Source organism: Molothrus aeneus, chromosome 4, assembly GCF_037042795.1.
Source record: "Molothrus aeneus isolate 106 chromosome 4, BPBGC_Maene_1.0, whole genome shotgun sequence".
NCBI classification, from domain to species: Eukaryota; Metazoa; Chordata; class Aves; order Passeriformes; family Icteridae; genus Molothrus; species Molothrus aeneus.
The window spans coordinates 5,513,006-5,534,034 of NC_089649.1; the positions used below are offsets into that span (position 1 = coordinate 5,513,006).

Genomic DNA, 21,029 nt, shown 5'->3' on the forward strand with positions numbered 1-21,029 from the left:
TTCTTTCAGATTTCTGAAGCAGGTGGGTATTACAGTGTTGTTTTTAAAATGAATTTTTTTATTTATGTAAGTCAATATTTATGTTACAGGTGATTTTAAAGGAGAATTGTTCGAAATGAGGGATGAATACAAGGCTTTTAGAGGAGGCAATATGCAGAATGGATGTGATCATACAGATGCTCAGATACTATTGTCCTATTTGTCATTCATTTTTTAGACTGAGCATAAAATATTGGTGGTTGTTAGTGTTGTTATGAAAGATCCTTGTTTGCTTTGCTTATTTTCTCTCATGTAGTATTTTCTCCCAAGTAAAACCATCACACTCATTTTGCTCAGTTTATAGGTGAGTATTCCTATACTGAATCTCAGATTGTCTGCCTCAAGGAAATTAGTCTTTCTGAAAACATTGGTTAAATTTGGTACTTAAGAGCAGAATTGTTTATTTTTCCTCTGTGTGAAAATCTTAAAAAAAAGGTCAAAGGTTTTTTTTTCAGGGCAAGGTGGGGATAAATCCCAGAGTTTACCCAGTTTCTGTGCTGGCATCATGAGAAGGGGCATCCGTGCCACAGGGTAAAGCAGCCTGCTGCATGCATGGATGAGCAGCACTTGGGAGCCAGGAGTCTAACAAGGACCCCTGTCCAGCAAAGAACCAGCCACAGAGCTGAGGGCCTGCCAAGAGCCAGGACTCCAAAAAGGGAGAAATCTTTGGTTTTGCAGCAGTCCACTCCAGCTGAAAGCCCCTAGAGACCACACTGGGGAGCTGAGAGAAGGGATTCATTCACCTGTTCATGTAACAGATGGGATCCTGTTGAATCAGCACTTTCCAAGCAAAGGGCATCAGTCAGAAAACCTTTTTCCAGATGTTAAACTACATCTGTTGTTTGTTTATTTTAGATTAGGTTTTTCATGAGGGCCCAGATTCTCACTCGTTGCACTAAGTTCCTACACATGCTCAATTAAAAGATAGACTCTGCTGCTTCTTTAAAAGCAAAAATTCATTTCTCTTTTCTTTCCATGGAAAAATGCCACTGTGAGTGCTTCAAGTTGTAACTGATGAGTGCTAAGATTGTTTGTGAACACAGTCTTTTCAAACATAGATGTATCTAGGGGCCACAGCTTCAAGAGTGTGTTTGTGTACTCTCAGAAGCAGACAGTAAATAACAATAGACTCTGGATGCCTGTGCCAAGTGACAGGAACAGGGGTGATAAATAGCTACTTTCTCTTCTTGTTTCCTTAGAAATTAGTTCTCAAGACTGTTATGATATTCCACGAACGTTTCTGAATGACAGATCTAATTCATTGGAGGGCTTCCATAACCACTTTGTAAGTATGACTTGATCTGATGAGAGGCAACAGTGACAGTGTTTGAATGCTCTTTGTTCCGGTGTAAGAAAGCAAGCTGTGCAGTGTTTGTCATTTTTCACTTTCAATAGAATTCATTAATCTGAGTAGATTAGGTTAAAAGACTCATATGATTCACAGCTGATTGCATAACGTATTTTGTTAAAGGAAATATATGTTAATTCTAGAAAAACAGAAGCATGTTGACAGTGGGAAGTGTTTCAAGTGAAGAACTAGATGAAAATTATGTCCCAATGAATCCCAACTCTCCTCCACGACAGCATTCCAGCAGCTTCACTGAACCCATCCAGGAAACAAACTATGTACCAATGATACCTGGCACGTTTGATTTTCCATTGTTTGGAAAGCAAGTCCCTCCTCCTGCTCACATGGGTTTCAGGTCCAGCCCAAAGACCCCTCCCAGACGGTCGGTGCCTGCTGCAGAATGTGAGCCACCGCCAGTAGATCGGAACCTCAAACCAGACAGAAAAGGTGAGGAAAACCTCTAAGAAAACCTCATTTTTATCATCTAAGAAAATAACATCGCTCTCTCAACTTCTGCTTAGAGGAAAATGATCATGTTTTTAGAAATTATTTTAGAAATCTTGTTTGTCCTATGAGATAACTAAATCACAGAGGAGCCCTGGCATTATTTTTAACATTATTAAAGCACCACAATAACAATGCCAAATAAAAGCATAGGTTTAGATTTTATTGCCATACTTACTAATGAAAAAATAACACTGAATTCCTAAGATTCAGAAGTGTGTCCTTGTTTATAGAAGACACTTGTGATGCAGAGTGAGAACACCAGGCATTGAATAGAACACAAATTTATAGCCATAGCAATGCTCGGTACAGGATCAGCACACATATTCATTTTATCTGGCCACTTTGAATCTATCCTAAAACATTCATCTCTAAAATCTGGCACATAACATGTTTACTTTTCCTTGAAATAAGAGTTATTTGGGTGACCAGAGCTCTTAACGAACCAAGATGATTGGGTTGCAATGTGTCTATAAGTGATACTCATATAGAGAATCCCTAATAAATAGCTTGGATTTTCCAGTTTATCTAAAATGTTTTATCAACCATCTTACTAAAAATACAGGCAAATACGTAAAAAACTTGTTTCCCTACTAAGTTTTTGAGACAAGATAACTGGCTTTCTTGTAGAAGGGGGAACTAAAGAACATCAGGTCAAATGTCTGCCCTATTTTGCATTTGACTAAATCCTATTTTTAATCTTATGTACTTGAAAATATTAGTATTTACATTGGCAATGGCTGACTTCATTGTGGGAAAGTATAATGGCTAATATTCAGATGATCCAAAATATTCACTAATTAAACCTTTAAATTAGTATTTTTACCACTAAGTGAAAACCGTCTGTAATTAAGGGAGTAGAGGGTGTCACTCTGATAGATGAGGTATGTGCAATGGAAAGCACCATTCCACCTTTTTTTTTTTTTAAGACTTTGGGCCCTCTGCTTGTGTCTAATTGTTTCTGTGTTACAGACAGCAGTTTTGTTTTGTTCTTAAGAAATACTGGACAGGAAGAGATTGATGAAAGTTGATACTGGAAAACATTCTCAGAATAAATTGAACTGAACCAATTTAAAATATTTTTCCAGACTGGCCAGTTTGTGTATTTTATTGATAAAATGTTTGACCTTCAAAAGTAATAAAAGTATGTGTTGAAAAACATCTCAGTTTTGCTGTTGGCAGCACGAAGCTGCCACACAGATGTTTGCTGGGGCAGCATCATTGCTCTTGGATATCTCTTTTTGGAACAGAATTAATGTTTGACATTTAGAGTGGCATGTAAGGCTCCTGCTTTGCTCCCATTCTCAAATGCCTTATAGCTAGAAAGATGTAGCTACCACCAGGGGAAGGACTTTAAGATGTGTTAACATACCTCTTAATGAATGTAGAGTTACTGGATGAAATTTTTGCCTGTATACTTGTGGAAAACGTTATCACTGTAAAATAATAGGATTGTTTGATGTAATTTAGAAACGAAAGTGATTTTAAAGTAAAACTATCCTTAAAAGTAAATATGATATAGTGCTTAGGGGCTGAAAAAAGTTTTGTGAGTATCTTGAGCTGCCCAAGCATGGTAATGCTTCTGATTTACCACTAAGGGTTTTATCTTAGTAGCACACACACAGAGACTGCCTCACTCTAATTTTATCAAATGCACCACTGCAAGTTTTCCATTGTTGTGAAGAACAGATCTGATGACATTGGAATGGTGATATAATCCCATTTCAGTAATTGAGATCTCTACACAAATAACTCCTTCGAGATATACCTTTGGGAAAATAAAACTGTAGGTTCCTTTGAATTAAATTATGTAAAGCCCTTGTTTAAATGGACCTTTACCTAACTAAAACAATCGTGTGCTTTATGTTCTTCTGTGTTGCTTTTTCAGCTTTCAAGTTCTTGTAGCAGCTTCTGTTATCAGGTTGTTTCTGTTTATGTAAATGTACTGCAGTGCTCTTCTGCTACACATTAGTGCAAAGGAAGTGTCAAGTAGGTCTGTGTGTTCAATAAATCTTTGGCAGACACAGAAGGGGAGGACACAGAACATAAAATATTTACCTACAGGCTATTGCTCCTATAAATGTTGAGGGGATTTGATATGCCATTGGTTCAAGAATGTCTGTTGAAGACAGCTGGTGCTTCTCCAAAAGATGGTCCCTAAAATACTTCAGAGATGAGGTGTGTTGGGGGTAAGGTGTTATGAGGGCACATTTCCTGTTCTGTCAGAAGAAGGTGCTCTTGTCTTTTTTTTTATTGGTTACAGATTGCTGCAAAAGCAGTGTTTGCACTGCCTCTGAGCTTTTTGGAAGCTATCAGAAATACCATCAACACCTTTCACATGAGCTTTAGCTTTAGGTCGTGTTCAGGTCATGTTTCTGTGGGCCAGGGAGGTTTGTTATATTCAGTGCTAAAAATGCATTTGACAAAGGGATAATGCAGTGAAACCAGCGCATAAAGGAAGGATACACTGCTTTTTGTTGTCAAATATATGTGTTTAGCATCTCTTTTACTCTATTTTAAGGCTTGCTGCTTACATACAGCCTTAGAGTCTTTGATCTCCCCAGTCTGTTTCTTTTTCCACTGATCTCTAGGAGACCTTTGTTTCAGAAAGTGGGCTAAAAAATAATAATGAATAAAAGCATCTATAGCCTTGAGATTACAATACAGATTCGTGTAGTTTCATTTCTCTAGCTCACAGCTGCTTCTGTAATTACGGGGAGCTTCCAGTATTTTCTGGAAATCTTGAAAGGAATTTCAGAGCATGGTGTTGTCTCTCTGCCCCAATAACTTGAATCAAAACACTTTTACTTGTTCTTTAGAGAAGAATACCAAAAGGTAAGTGATGTATTGCTTGGGACAAAGTGGAGACTGTTTGGCAGGTGCTTTTCTGCATTCACCTCTAACTGAATGACAAAAATAATCTATTTTTTAGTTTGTTTTTTTTTTTTTTTCAGAGTGCTGTCTCTTTAGTTATGGAGGACCATTTGCTATATTTATTTTTGTATTTCTGCTTTTTGGCTGCTTTAGCTTTCCACAATTGCATGTAGTCCTGATGCTAAATTGGAAGTGTGTTTGCTGGTAAAAGATGTCAAGCAGAAAAAACACTGCATCCACCCATGCAAATGGGTCTTGCTCTCTGAATTATTCAAAGACAGTGACTGGTTCTGCCACAGAGCAAAAGTGACATTTGTTGTGATGGTGACATGCCTTCTTCAAAATATTGTTTGTCCAAGAAGGAGCAGTAGAATTAAAGGTGCCCAAATACTGTGAGATGGAGGAGGACTCCCTAGACCGATCAGGCAGCAAAGAACAACCAGGTTCTCTTTTCAAGTGAAAACTTTGTGGTCAAAAATAAAAGTGAAAAGATGTTAGTTGTTTTTTATGGGTCAGGAGGAAGCATTTGAGTGGTGCAGCATTTGAGAGATGGCGGTCTCTGGGCGTGACAGTGACCCTCTCCTGCCGTGGGATTTGTTTCCATGGCTTGGGCAGAGGTGTATCTGATCTTAAAACAAGACTTTAACAGCAAACAACTACAAAAACAGACTTTTTTTTTTTTTAATTAACAGTTTAGGAGCTGTCCAGAGAAATTCCTTATAGCTATGTAATATTGTCCTATCTGAAAGGTTGAAATCTCATAAGAAATATGTGCTTGACATCTTGACTGATAAAATGCAGTTTTTCAATATCTGAATCCAAGTGAAAGGCAACAATGGAATTGGAGATGGTGGAGTTTACCTCCTCAAAATCTCAGCTTGATACCCAGCTTACATTTAATTGTGAGCTTCTGTTTTCTGTGTTAATGCACATTTATACCAAAGTGGGCTTTTTAAGATTCTGAAAAAAAAAATATTTGAACAGTGAGCATATGGCTGAACTAATAATGGCCATGATAAAATGAAAGTCAAAAGTTAAATCTTATTCATTTGAATATAGTATATGATTGTAATGCATGCATGAATTAATATAAATGTCATTTTTTAAAAGTTTTTGATCAATAATACTTAAAAGCACTTTCTGAGGGAGCTTCATTTAGCTCAGGTCCTAATTCCAGGTCATGGGGAGCTGAGATAGAACAATGCCCTCAGGATCACTCAGCAAATTGCCGACAGAGACAGTACAGAATTTAGGATTCCCACCTTATGACATGGTACTGGGCTTTCTTTCATTTGTCCTGAATAGATACCTTGTTTGTCAAAATATTGTTAGGGTTTAATTGCATTCAAGATTGTTTTGAGCAATATTTTCAGTCCTAGTTTTGGATTGAGTGGCACAGATGATTTCGCTGATAGCAAAAATAACCAAGAGTTAATGTGGTGCTTCGGTTGTTTTGGGGGGGGGGTTGGGGTTTGGGTTTTTTGTGGGGTTTTTTATTTGTTTGTTTGTTTCTGTTGTTTTTTTTGATGACTTATATTTCAACAAAAATATATCAGCATTTAATCTGAGAGGCATCCTACAACTTAAGTCTGCATGATTGCCTTTAAAAGAGACTGCTGCTTGGCCCTGGTAATTTTCAGCCCATCATGTGGTAAACTTGGATTTAGAGACAGTAAATGATGCACACATTTATTTTTATGCCAAGAAAATACCCAGTTGCAGCTTGAAAACAAGAAAACAAACAAAAGAAACCAAGAGAGAGCTGGAAAATTCTCATGGAATTGGAAATCATGATTAAAAATGTTTAATTGTTTAATCGTTTTTGAGAATGTTTAAAAAATTATCTGGTTGCTTCTGTCATAGTTTTTTTTCTCATGTAAAATCTTAAAAAACATAATCTGTGTGGTTAAACCACAAATATGCATGGATTGCTTCTAAAAATGTGGCTGTATCTTTGCCACCACTCCTCCTAAGCATCTCCCAGATGGAATAACTTCACAGAGAATTCCAGTTTTCTTTATAAAGGAGCTGAGGCCCCCTTTGAAAAGGTAATTGTGTACAGAGCGTTCCTGTGGCAGGAAGCACCTGCCACGTTCTGGTCCCCATAGGATCCACTGTGATGCTTCTGGATGACTGGAATAATGATCCATTGTTTCAATGTAGCATGGTGCTCTACAAATCCCAGGCAAAGGAGGTAATTATTAAGGAAATTAAGAACCCTCATTAATCATGAAGGTAGCTATAAATAGCCTGATGAACAGCTTCCTTGTTAGACATTCAAACATGTAAATATTTAAGTTGGACACTGTGAACATATTCCATGTCCTGATACAGCAGGAGTACCACACCATCCTTAAATAAAACTTCAGAGCAACACTGACAGCATTTGTGACGATGAGAACTGACAACTCTTTAAAAATAATAATAATAATTAGGAACTGGCAACATTTCAGTGTTCTACACTATCATCATTGTCTTGCATGTTCTTTAATAAAGGTTCAGTTATGTTCTGAGGGTTTAGAACAAGTAGGCATTGAAAATATGAGAATGGTGATTGCTGTCTGCAGCAAGAACTGAACTAAAGATCTGTTGAAAAAGAAACTGTAACTTTTGTGATGACTTTTCTGAACAGAAGTATTGTTCATTTTGCTTTTGAGAAATCCATGCATTTTATCTTCTCTTCTCTCTTGGAGAGAGAATACACCCCTTGTTCATTCCAGTTATGAATTTAAAAAAATGAAGCACTTGGGGGATGTTTTGGTGCTTCCTCAGAGTTCGTAAAGCAAGTGGAGTACAAATTTATTGATTTTTTTTTCTTCTTTCGTCTTCCACAAGTTCCCATTTAGCTGAAAATTATACTTCCTCCATGCCTGTACTTGAATTACTTGTACAAGTCTAGTTTTTCACTTAATGGCTTTAAATAACTCCTTGCTGTGATGTACCAGTCCTTAACTTGCAGCTGTGATTTGTCTTTTAAAACTTCGAAAAAGCAAATGATTTCAATAATGATTTCATTTGGATGGCTGCATCACAGCTGCAGAGGATTGCGATTTGCTGGACATAATGGTTGTAAAAAAATGAAACATGCCAGTTTTCTAAAGATAAACTGCAGTACTTACTCTGATACTAGTGCTTGGGATTAGGGCTAGGGGTTTTTTTTGCAGGTAATTTTAAACTCCAAAGATATGAGGTAGAGCAGGAACAAGAGAACATGAGTAATAATGTGCTATTTTTAATTATCTTCATAAATTTTTTCTCTTCCTTGCTGTGCCCTTATCACTTTTTTCAAGAAAACATAGTTTTTAATGCACATATTTTCATGCTATTCCATTACTTTGTTTGTAATAGGCTTAATGTTAATCTTTAGTTTTCCACTGAATAATTTAAATTTGGGATTTTTTTTCTGTTTTGTTTTTGAAGTCTTTTGGACTTTGCAAATCTTAGTGCACCATTAAACAGCTAATCAATAAATGCTCCAGAACACTGTACTTAGGTTTTAAAACAGTCTTTGTTATTGAATGTTCTTAGTTCATTGTGCTTTGGGGGCTTATAAAATCCAGACATGTAGAGTTACTCACAAATTAGAATAGTCAAATAGTATCTTGGTGATTAATAGCTTTGGTATTCACTGAGTAATTTTATGGCATTTGCCATTCTTTGAGTAGTTTTATAGCATTTGCCAAATATTTTAGAAATAACAGTGAACGTTAGCTGTCAGATCCAGTTGGATTTATTTTTTCCAATTCATTCTCAATTTCTGTAGCATTCAAATTACCAGTTCACTGTAAAAAGTTGTTTTGAAGGGATAAAGATGTCTGAGAAGACTGAAGAACAACTCTTTATGTGACTGCTTTTTGTATTTCATAACATTGAAGAATAAGTTGATTTCAATTTGTTTTTATTGTCCTAAAGAGACCACAGTTATCAGCATCCATATCTTATCCCCAACCAGCACAAAGCACATTATTGATGCTCCTATTTGTTGGTGGATACTAGTATGGAAATGTATTGGAATGTTACATAACTAAATACATGTTTCTAATTACAAGTACCTTGGCAGGAGACAGTCTTACAAAAACAGAGATGAAAAAGCAAATTCAGGATATTTGTAGAGCTCTGTGTGGAAGACCATGTACTTGGGAATCAGGGTTCACTTGGGTGAGGAAGAGAAGAAAAGCAGGAGTTTACTCTGCAGAATTGAAAACCAAATAATAAATTCTTTGGGAACAAGACAGTGAATTTCAGCCTTGTTTTTTGAGGAAAAATCTACAGTGATTCTAAGTATGGGAATTCTTGGAGCTCAGTGCAAATTTCAGTTTAATCTAATTACAAAGGAAAGGGGTCAAGCTATGTGTTTTGTTGATGGAAACAAGGAACTGTGGTTAGTTCTTTCTCTCTGAAGGTACTTTTGTGTGGATGCAGTGCTGATTATGTGGCTGATTTCTCCATTTTCTCTCCCCCTCCTATCCCAAGCACAGCACTGCTCTAGCATTCCTACATGGGATCTCCTAGTCTCATCTCCTGTTGTCCAAGAAACAGATAATGCATTTCTCAAATTTTATGTTACATTAGTATATTTACCTAAAAATTTCAAGCCCTAAATAGCTAGTATTTAAATAGAAGTGTTGGCCTCTTTTGTGAGGATGTTTGCAATTTCCTGACATGAAATCCCTTGCCAGCAAGCCATGGAGCACGCATCCAGTCAGGAAAGAAGTGTCCTTAACAGAAATCATGTTTCGTTCTGGTGTTTCAAGGCAATAGTCTGAGAACAAATTCATCTCTTCAGCATTATGTCCTCAAAAACAAAACCATTAGGACCACCTACACTGATGCAGGAACTTACTGCAGTGGGACAACTTCCTAACCTGCCTCAATATTATATTCCAAGTGTTCTATGGAAAACAACAAGAGCCAATGCAAAAACCAAAAAGGAGTTTCCAGTTTAAACCATTTTTTGAAATTAACTCCAACATGTCAAATGGACTCTTCTCCTGGTGACTTGACAGACAAAGGCAGCATTGACATGCCCCAAATACCAGGAGCAGAATTCATGCATCTGAGTGTGCTCCAGTGCCACAGCCATAATCGTCTGCTGTGCCTGGCACTTGGTACAAGCAGCCATTTGTTGCAAAAAATAGACTTCATTAATGATTTTTCAGCTCAGAGTGCCCTTCTACAGCCTGAACATGCAGAAGCTGAGCTTCTCTCTCCTGGCTGTAGCATTTTGCATTTCACAGGTGGTGACTTGATAGAACAGTAAAAACATCTAATTTTCACTTCTTGTTTGGTTGGTTTCACTTGTCATAATTTATTTGTTTTTTGGGTTTTTTCCCCCGTGTAGGTTTGCATCCAGTTTGAAAAAAAATTAAATTGCATAAATGAAACTTTTCTTTCCTTTACCCAGATTTATCTTTCCCAGAATAGGTGTGTAAGTTAAAAGTATTATCTTTCCTGAGATGAGGTAAATCTGGGCCTGTGGGAACCACAGGAAATGTGTTCCTCAATATTGCTGGTGTTGGAATGCCTAATGGAGCCAGGCTCTCCATAGAGCCCTACTGTCACTACACTGATTTGAGGAGCAGCCCTGTGACACTTGAGTGAGGATTTGTGGATAGAACAGATGTGGGAGACCAGCCTCCTGTATAGGGGGGAAGCAGTTTCCCCTCCATATTTTAATCAGTTTGTTGCTTTTCAGAGATACAGGGATGTGCTCCTGGGGAAAATTGTCATTTGAAAGCAGTAAGGGATGCTATGAAGGGCTTTCAGTGCCCTGGCTCATGTCACTTTATCGTCTTAAATGGGCAAAACCAGGGTGAAAGAATTCTGCAGTTACACAAATAGGTAACCTCAGATTTGTGATTTTGATCCCCCTTTCCTCTTTTCCTTTCCCTGGTGTCAGGTCTTTCCTGTTGCACAGTATAAGCTCCTTAACAGAGTTTAGGCCTTTGGGTTTTTTGTTTTGTAGGGAGGAAAAAGAAAACACTCTGCACAAATATTTTAATTCTCTATCACACATTGAATGTGAAGAATTGCATTATCTTGGCTGGTTGGAAGCAGCAAGCTGGTTTGCCACCAAATTTATTGAGATTAAACAGTCTTCCAGCAGCAAGAGATGAAAGCTCAGTGAGTTTTGTATGTTCTTTTCTGATGTAGAAGTATTACAGGGACCTGTACTTATTTATATAGCTCTTCTGGAAATCTGAGTGGTTGGTCTAAGTGCTAAATGAAGTGGGAATCAGGCAGTTACAAAATAGCCACATTTTAGGAAAGGGACTAATCCCAGTTCAGAAAGGTTGGCTATGCTAGACCATGCAGCATCATTAACAGAAGGAGAAATAATGAGTTACAGCCTTGAGTTCCTTGAGCTTATTCTCTGTATTATGGGTTTCAGGCACTTTAGTCTGTTTGGTTATAAGAGCAGAGGTTATTAAATGCACACTGCTTAAATAATTTAATTAACTCTGTTACCTCTGCTAGTTTTCTCACTGTGCTTACAATCTGTGCTTCTATGTCAGTGCAGATTAACTTGAGTTGTATTGGGCCAGATTTCTTTTCAATCAGATTATAAAACTGTGAAATACAAAATCATTATGATCAGCAGATTATAAAACTGAAATGCAAAATTATTATGATCACATCAAAAAGTGTTTGGATTTCAACTTCTTAAATTGTTCCATCAGTTTGAAGATCCTGGTCTTTTTAAATAGGCAGGCTTTTATCAGAGAGTTATAGGCAAGGACTTAAGAATATTGGATCAGCTCAGAATTGAGTACATCAGCATGTTGGCTCATGCTTTTGACTTGGCTCTAGTCAGGAATACTTCATGTTCTGCTTCACAGTCTGTGTCTTTGGTCAGCATTGCCCAACTGCTCACCCGTTTCATCAGCACATTGAGCCATTTAAGGGAGCATCTGATTTTGAAATTGGAAAAGAACTGTCTGTGTAAAAATGCCTTCATGTCCTTTTCTTTTTAAGGAAGTTGCTATGCAGCACTACTAATGAATAAATAAATTTTATCTTAGCTGCATGCTCTCTCAGAAGCACTGTGTAGAAGTTAAGATACAGTACAAAACCCGTATTTACCTTTCTTGTTGTTACTTGATTATTCCCAATACTTCAGTGATAACACTAATAGAGCACTTCATATGCAAAACCCTTGGGGTAGTGATTTGCAAACTTGTGGTGTTTGTTGCCAAGTTGATTCTTTGTGAAGCATTCTCACCCATTGCTGGGAGTACCACACCTTAGTCTGTACCAGTCCTTCTCCATTTTGTGCTTTAGGGCAGCTTTCTGACATAACCAGACTTAAACTTTTCATTTGGTTTATTCATATGGCTTCTTGGTGTACCACTTGAAGGCACTTGCCTTTTTTAATATTAAATATATAAATATAATATAATATTATATTATATTATATTATGTTATGTTATATTATATTATATTAATTATATTAATTATATTATATTATATTATATTATATTATATTATATTATATTATATTATATTATATTATATTATATTATATCATTAGTATTATATTATTAGTATTATTTATAAATATTAATATTATACTTTGTCAGATAGACTTTAATGAAAGCTTAGGGCTATTACACATTCTTGATCATGTTTATTTAAAATAGATGGCATGACCTGGAACACTTGCAGAGTTGGTCAAGTTGGCTAAAGAAAATCCTTGTTTTGGGAGGTGATTTGCATTGATCTCTGCAGGGAGATGATTAGTATTTTCATGCCAGGGTCATTTCTGGTGGAGGTTGGGCTGTGCCTTGGTGGAGGGGCCATATGCAGGCTGGAAACTTGGGAAGAAAATCCCACTGTGTCTGCAGGGTCGGGGTGGTGGGGTTTGGTACAGACAGATGGAGACCCCTGGGGAACAAGTTTAAGAAATACACTGGTAAAAAAAGATCCTTGGGGCATCTCAAGTGGGAGGTACACATCGGGTAGAACACCACCCAAGAGTTCCACAGGAATGGAGACTCCCAGGAGTCATTATTTCCAAAGAAATTTTGTGACTAAGGAGGATTTAATTTCTCTGAGGGTACTTCAGCTTGTATCTGAAACATGACTGTTCTCTTTTGATACTAAATATACCTCAAATATGTACTTTTAGGTTTTTTTAATCAAACCAGTTAGTAGTAATGGTCACTTGCAATATTTGTTGATGCACTTTTTAGCCTTTTTGTACAGCTTTTACATTTGCCTCCAATATATTTGTTACTTGCATGCAGTCTTTACTTTGTTTCTGGTTTGGTGTTTAAACCCTTAGTGTGATTCCCAGCTAGAGTGTAAAATCTCCTTCAGCAGCTTGCTTATGCTTGTGGGATTAACTTTTCTGCAGGGGGTTGTGATGTTTATTTATAAAATTCCAGTTTTCCACTTGCAAATAGAATATTATTAAGAGAGTCTTCTTTTTGCCAATTAGGTCAAAGTCCTAAAATTTTAAGACCTAAACCACATGGTTTAGAGCGAACTGATTCACAAACCATAGGTGACTTTACTACAAGAAGAAAGGGTATGTACTTTAGCACTGTATGTATATGGAGCTTTATAAAAATAAGTGAAGCAAAAATTTAAAAAATTGTTATTCTAGAATAACTCTGGCATATTCTATTCTGCTATAGGCTACGGTTATGGATGCATTTTCCATGCCAAGCAACCAGTTTCCTGTATAAGGAATTAAAGATTTGCTGGCTTGAACAGTGCATGGAAATTTTTCTTTGATATTAACATGAATGTTCTGATCTCTTAAGTTGTGGCTGCTTATATTTTGTCTGTTCATTTAGAAGCAAATATATAACAACTTGTAAATTGTACACAGTAACTTGTAAGTTACTTGAAACTTTTGTTAGGCAATAACCTGAAGTCACAGTTCACTTTAAGTCTTGAAATGAAGCACAATATTGATCCTCTGATCACACACTAGTACAGACATCTATTTATGCACCTTAAGGAGGATTGTAATTAATATGATAGGCTTTATTGAAGATGCTGAGTTGGTGCCTAACACAGTCACAAGAAGTAGAGAAAATAATGAACAACATTAAAAATCTCAGAGAAGTATCACTGATTACCTTTGGGTTTTGAAGTCCATTGCAACAGGATGAAATACTTCTGCTGTTCTTGGTGGGCTTTGGACGAAATCCTGTCTCTGTCTGCTGCAGCAGCAGCACCTTGCCCACTGTTTATTCCTGCCAGGTAGTCTCAGAAAACTTTACAGAAAACCTTTACAGAAAACTTGAGCCAAGCTGATCATTTTTTGTGTCAGTTGTGCTTTAGTATCATGTTGCCTATGTCATGTTCAGTTCTGTTACTACATGCCTGACACTTGATCTCAGTGAACCTGCCAAGAGGCAGAAAACTCATGGTGGGAGGGGGCACAAGGACAGAAAGGGCAGTTTTTATGATGACACTGCATTTTGTTTTCTAAGAACAGTTTTAGGGAGGATAAAGTTGACAGCAGTTTGACTCTGTGATATTTTTTTTTTCCACAAGCCTTTTTATACTTTTCTTTTTTGCTAATGTTTAGGACGTGTGAGACATACAAGCTGCAGGGAGGGATAATGTGCTTCTTGCTAATAGCCTACTCATGGTTCTGTTCTGAAAATGAAATTTTAAAATGGCGATTTTTTTGAGAACAATGTTATCTGTCATGAGTGGCACAAGCTGTCATGAGTGGCACATTGCTCGACTGTGGATGATCTCTGAAGTGAGCCAGGCTCCTCCTGCTGTTGCTTCATTTCTCACTTTTGCAGACTTAGTCTTAGCTGCGGGTTCTGCCCACTCATGGAGCTATGAAACCTCACCAGTAAGGGCACATGTGCACAGTGAGGGCAGAGCTTGCATATTAACAGCTGGCTCTGAGCCAAGACAAGTCCCCAGAGTTGGTTCTGCTGAAACAGCCCATCAGCCCTGCCCTGGGCTTGCCAGCTCCACAAGTCATCAAGACACAATGAGCGCAGAACACGATGCTGCCACTTTCAAAATCTCTTTTCAAAACAGAATTACTGCCTACAAGTATATGCTGCAAAATTCTGACGTTGCAGTGGGTTTTTTTTAATTTTATATTTTAATTTTTTAATTGATGTTTCCTCTCGTTACCTGAAAAGATGAAAAATGTAAGTTAATATATCGTGTCTTTCTGAAAATGGAAGTGTCTCCCTTTCCTTACTAGTATTTACTATTTGAAAGATAAAGGTTTTTTCTGTATTTAGTCTGTGCAAAGCTATTAAATTTAAGTTTGTTTAGGAAAGTTCTGTGCTTTACAGTTGTCTGTTTCTTACATAGCAAAACCAGCTCCACTAGAAATAAAACCTCTGCCTGAATGGGAAGAATTACAAGCTCCAGTTAGATCTCCCATCACCAGAAGCTTTGCACGAGAGTAAGTTCCTTGGCTTTTCCTCATTCAGAGTAATCATTTTGGTGACTGGAGTGCTAATAAATGTGTGTACATCTGTATCATATTTTTAGCTTGTTTGTAGCTTGAAGTTTCCCTTGGAAGAGTGTGAGTCTGCGTGTGTGTCTGTGCATTGAAATAAAGTGTGTCTGTGTGAAATTTTGTTTTGTGATACTAAACATAAGGGACTGTGTATAACGAAAAAATGTGACACTCTAGTAAGCTTGAATGAAAATTTCAGCTCTAATATGCTTCTTTTTGTTGTTTACCAGGAGGTTTAAGGTATTGCAGATGTATTGTTTGTAAAATAATTCCTGGTAATTAGCTCCTCCAGGTTTCCCGTGTCTCCCAGACCGGATTCAGTTCATAGCACAACTTCCAGCAGTGACTCGCACGACAGTGAAGAGAATTATGTATCCATGAACCCAAATCAGTCCTCTGAAGACCCAGTATGTAACATCTACATCTTAACTACTCTCTTCCTGTGCAGTCCTTACTTTTAAATCATGCAAACACAGATCCTTCATTCAACATCACTCCCTTTATGCTTCTAGACCAACAGAATGATAAAAAAATCTCCATAGCAAAGCTGTAATTTTGGTAGGATTTCACTGCAGAAGTTAAGAGCATAAAGAAAATGGTTGATATACATGTCTATTATATAAAGCAGTATACAACATGACTTTTTTTCTACCTCTTTTCTAGAATTTGTCCCCTCTTTGCAATTGTTTATCCTTGGGCTATGCGTGAGTCCAGTATTATGACATGAAGGGAAATAAACTGTCCTAGGACCTCTGAGACATGCTTAAAAAAGCTGCATTAAAAGGACATCTTCCAGGAAATGTAGAAGGAACAGGGGAAAAAACCACTTGATACTTGTGGTATACATTCTATGAAAATTGAACCATGTGTATTTTATTAGGCGTCTTTCAAAGAAGAAGATAGAAGGAGTCTTTGTGTATTAAATGTCTGCATTTTTTTCCCCTTTGGGGGGAATTTTCTCAGATAATGAAGCTTCAGATCCTCAGCATGGAGTGCAGCTAGTTAGGAAAAGTTCATGATGCACACTGTGGGTTTTCTTTGGTGAGGGAAAGGAGAGAGAGAAAAAGACTCAATAGCAGTAGTTTTAAGGAAGAGACAATAGCAGTAGACCTAGGCCTAAACTAAAATATAGTTTAGAATATGCATAAAACACTGGAGGAAACCTGTATCTTGAGCTCAGCTTTTTGTCTAGTCTAGAATCATGGAATGGTTTGATAGGGACCTTAAATCATGGATTGAAAGGTTCATTAAAGATCATCTTGTTCCAACCTCCCATGCCATGGTCGGGGACAGTCTATTAGACCAGGCTGTTCCAAGTCCGATCCAGTCAGTTCAGTGTACTCATATGTTTGGGTTCTTAGTCGGGGATACAGCAGTATTTTTCATCTTGAAATCATTTATGTATGACCTTCTTTGGGGAGGGCCTGTCTAGCACCTTTTTTGTTCTGTTTGTGTGTCTGCCTTCTTATATGGCATGTGCTGGCCCATCTCACTGCCCCTGGGCTCTCCTCTTGCAATGCTGTTCACTTTGCTGTCCCCTGCTGCTCTGGGTCCCTCCCAGCCTCCTCCAGTGTCCCTGCCCCCCGCTGACCACTGCCACCTCTGGGTGCTGCATCCCAGGTTCCCCTCGTGCTGTTCCCTGTGGGAGCTGCTGGGGCGCAGGCTCCAGAGCCCGTGGAGCGCCCCAAGCTGGGCCTTGTGCTTCCCAGGGGAAAAGCACCAAGCTCGGGCGACCTGCTGGTGTTAATTCTTAGCTCCTCTCTTGCCAGGGCCCTTGGTAAGTAATGGGTGATGTCCTGTTTGACACGTGCAAGAAACATCCCATAATTACACCAGAGATTGGCCCCACCCGTGCCCGCAGTTCTCCCTGCTCAGAATCACAGTTCAACCCGCGTGTTCCTGTTGATTCTGAAGGCTGTTCCAGGGGCTTAACTTCCATACTAAGATGGTACAATTAATGCTCCAGCTCATTAATATCTTCTGTTTGCTTGCACCAGTCCTGTTTAAAGGTTATTCAACAGATTTCCTTTCTGTTTCATTGTTTCATTTGCGTGTATTTAAAATTTCTGTTTCCTAATGCGTATGTTCTACCTGCTTAGTTTGTTTGAAATAACAGATTATTTTTTGTTTAATGAGTAACAGCTTTTTAAATTTATCCTGGAAACATTGATACAGAATCTGATTTTTGTATCTTTAATACACAGAAATTTGTTCTGAGAATTTGAGCAAGGAAAATGAACTTCACATTAGTTGTTTGTGTTTGTCCTTGTTGCCACTTAATGTTAAATGAGCTGGACAGTAGAGATATAATGGATTACTTCCATTTAAAAAGCCCAGCCCATTTGGCTTTAGCCCATAAAATATTTTACTTCCTAAAGAACCAGAAGATTTCTGCATATCTCATGGCCTTTGTTTTAAAATTTGACTTTTTGAGAATTTTTACTTGTTCCAACTCTATCTTAGCAAGCAATCTGTATTTCTTAAACTTTTTCTGCCATCAGCTTTGAAGCATCTTCTTTGATGTCATGCTTATGTTTTAGTTAATAAATTCAGCAATATTCTGCTTTTTCTTTCAAGTTGCTCTCAGCCTTACCCTTCTGTCTTTCCTTCTGCCTTCTTCATTTTTTGCTGACTGCTGCCCTCTGTCTTCCTGTTTTTTCTTTATCTTTTAGAGAAGAGTCCTTCTATTGTACTGTTCCTATAACACCTGTTAAGAGGGAGGGATCAGGCTGGGAGAGGACAGAGGAGGTGAGGTTGTAAAAGTCTGGGCTAATTGAAATTTAGGTATATACAATGCAACTTCAGTTCAGGCAGCCCTACACATGTTTTCCAAAGTTTTAATATTTTAATCTTGTCAATTGAACAATACTCTTTGATTTTCACCTTAATCGTGATAACTTTTGAATGAGATGTAAAAGTTTCATTTTTAGATTTGCCACTATTGTCGAGCAGAAATTATTGTAGGTATTGAACAAAAATGGAGGGAAATAGAAAAGTTTGTGCTTAAGTAATGTTAAATTTGAGATATAATAGCTACATTTAAAAAGAACAAAGCATGATCTGTTCTTATTTCATTATTTGAAGGGGACATTAAGTGGAAAGCACAGAGGGGTTTGGTGGCAACCTTAAATTTGGGGGGGTGGTTTTTGGGTTCTTTCCTCCCATTGGGTTTTGACTCTGTCCCATTTTTGAAATAGAATGTATGCCCTTGCCATACAGGGTCAATGAAATTTCCATGATTGAAATGATTGCAATTGTTTCCTTAAGCTTTTACATTTTGGCAGTTTATAGTAAGCATATTTGATTATGTGGACCACATGAGGTTTGTACATTTGTAGCTGAGGTTGTTTATATTATGATTTCAGAATTTGTTTGGAAGCAACAGCCTTGATGGAGGAAGCAGCCCTATGGTAAAACCTAAAGGAGATAAACAAGTGGAATATTTAGATCTGGACCTAGATTCGGGAAAGTCTACCCCACCTCGTAAGGTAAGCAGATGTTCAGCTCTTGCTTTTCTGCCATCAGGAGTTCAAAATTGCCTTCAGTGAGATCTCTTAATGGTAATTTCTCCAATGATTTAGTGGAGAGACAGTGTTGAACCTTTCAGAGAACCCAGTGCTTGTTCTCTGTCTGTTTGGGACACCTACTTGCTTTTTGTTGTTAATTTACTTGAACTTGTTTCTGACTGTTCCCAGAAGAAGAACAGTGGCTCAGGCAGCAGCGTGGCAGACGAGAGAGTCGATTATGTTGTGGTGGACCAGCAGAAAACGCTGGCCCTGAAGAGCACGCGGGAGGCATGGACTGATGGCAGACAGTCTACGGAGTCTGAGACACCCACGAAAAGCGTGAAGTGAAAACACTGCTTGGTCTTTGAAGAATGGAAAGAAGTGAATTTTGAAGAATCACAGAACCACAATGGCAGTGTTGTTCAGCTGCACAGTACCCGATTCCCTGGGGTGGGAATCAGTTCCTCACCAAATAGGTTGGAAGCCAAAAGACGCTTTGAATATATCAAAGGAACTTTAAGATCATGAATTGGCTCTGTGGTGTCTGGAAAAATCACAGCCTGTAAATAACCTGTAAAATAATATTACTTAGGTTTCAGAAAACCTTTTGTTCTGTAGTTAACACATTTGTAGTATTACTGTGTTTATGCACTTTTTCAGTTACAATGTTGGTTCAGGTATTCACAGTTAGTGTACCTTAATGTCTAATTAATCTGGAGAATTCTTTTTTCCTTACACTACTATTCCTCACAATTTTAGGTTAATTAAGCTACATGTAGAAACGGAAATTAATATTTGAACTTCATTTTAACAACTCAAAATTGATTTTGCAGAAACACTTTCACAATTGAATAATCTACTTGAAATGCCAAGAGACGACCGTTAGTTACATATTTGTTTATATTTAATACATACGAGATTATTTGGAAGTCTACAGGTTTACCTTCCTAACAAAAAATAGCTGTGAGTTAATAATAATGAACTGTACTGGGTTTAGACCTAAAATCCTGGCTTATATGTTAGTTGTTAGTGGTGGAACTTCTATTGTATTTTATTAATGACAGTGTTCTGTGTTCAATCAGTGAAGATTCTGCAGGGTGGGATCTTACACTTTCAAAGACTGAATAATTAAATGTCAAGTAAGCCTGCAAACCACTGATGGCATGCAGTAATATTGTGATCTCACACTTATTAACAAGAAATAACCTTTATATTATTTACAGAAGGTAGAGTATATAAATCAGGTACGTACCAAGCACTGTTGTGCTAATACACTGATCAGGTTTAGACAATGAGCTTTAGTTTTGTACTGTTTAGAAGTTCTAATGTCAGTTTTCAGTTCAAGATTAATGGGACAGTTTGACATTCACTTTTTGTAGTACTAGCAAAATACTGTGATTTTGAATTAGACATTAACTCAAATGGAAATACTATGTTTTAACACCATAGTGCCCTTCTTATGAGCTCTATTTTACTTTAATCTCCTGCTTGGCCTTATATTTAAATCCCTATGCAATTGATATTTTATATCTCTGTTTTTAAAAATTAGATAATGTACCTAAATTATCCCCTTGTACACCACTTGTTGCTCTTTCCTGGTACAGGATTTTAAACTCTGTATACTGTGATCCTTTATTTTACTATGCCAGTTCCAAATAATAATCTGCCTTGGTTTAGAAACATTTTTTGTTATTTGGAAGAAGATAGAATTCTTTAAATACATGAATGAGTTAGGTCTAGATAGAGAACTTACTAACACTTTTGTTTTATACAAATACCCTCACTTAAGTGGTTGGTTTAATTTTCCTGCCCAGTTGGGGTTTTTTGGCCAGATCATTTAAAAGTTGAGCTTAAAGCTGCATTGTTTTCTGGCGTGTTGGCCTTCGTACTGTGCCTAATCTACCATCAGTTGTTTCTCTCCCTCACAGCCACAATTTACAGTATGTAAATTATCTTCTTCCTAACAAATGTTCTTTTTAAATTAGCAATATTTTGATGCTTTGAATGTTCATTTAGAAAAAAGAAACTGAACACAATGCATTTTGAGGTGAATTTTAAATAAATCAAGTTGTTCTGTTTTGGTGTGTAAACTCTGTCTTGCAAAGCAGCAAACTCATGTCAGTGTGTCTGGGAAGGTGCCTGGATACCAAGCACATTTTTTCAGAATTGTAGATGTGCAGCTGGAACAATTTTTAACTTGGATCTCTGATTTAAAACCCTGCGCCAAGAAGCCAAATAATGTCAATTCCCACTCCTCTGGGAGCCAGGAAAAAATCAGTCTCCTAAGCCAGCCTCTCTTGCTGAG

At 37.5% G+C, this 21,029-nt stretch overlaps 1 protein-coding gene across 5 annotated transcripts in view; it reads left to right on the forward strand.

Annotated features, from left to right (window-relative positions):
• The window catches only part of GAB1 (GRB2 associated binding protein 1), a 92,211-nt gene extending 71,409 nt beyond the window's left edge, over nucleotides 1–20,802 (forward strand). Inside the window, exons 5-11 of one of the 5 annotated variants that reach the window (XM_066549483.1) lie at nucleotides 1,239–1,324; nucleotides 1,531–1,834; nucleotides 13,206–13,295; nucleotides 15,068–15,161; nucleotides 15,502–15,625; nucleotides 18,584–18,706; nucleotides 18,914–20,802. In XM_066549483.1, the coding sequence (XP_066405580.1) occupies nucleotides 1,239–1,324; nucleotides 1,531–1,834; nucleotides 13,206–13,295; nucleotides 15,068–15,161; nucleotides 15,502–15,625; nucleotides 18,584–18,706; nucleotides 18,914–19,072 (980 nt within the window). In that variant the 3' untranslated portion in view covers nucleotides 19,073–20,802. Of the gene's footprint in view, nucleotides 1–1,238; nucleotides 1,325–1,530; nucleotides 1,835–13,205; nucleotides 13,296–15,067; nucleotides 15,162–15,501; nucleotides 15,626–17,890; nucleotides 17,967–18,583; nucleotides 18,707–18,913 lie in introns of those variants that run through there. The other 4 variants (XM_066549481.1, XM_066549479.1, XM_066549478.1 and 1 more) reach the window with 4 other exon arrangements.
• Nucleotides 20,803–21,029: the final 227 nt, after the last annotated feature.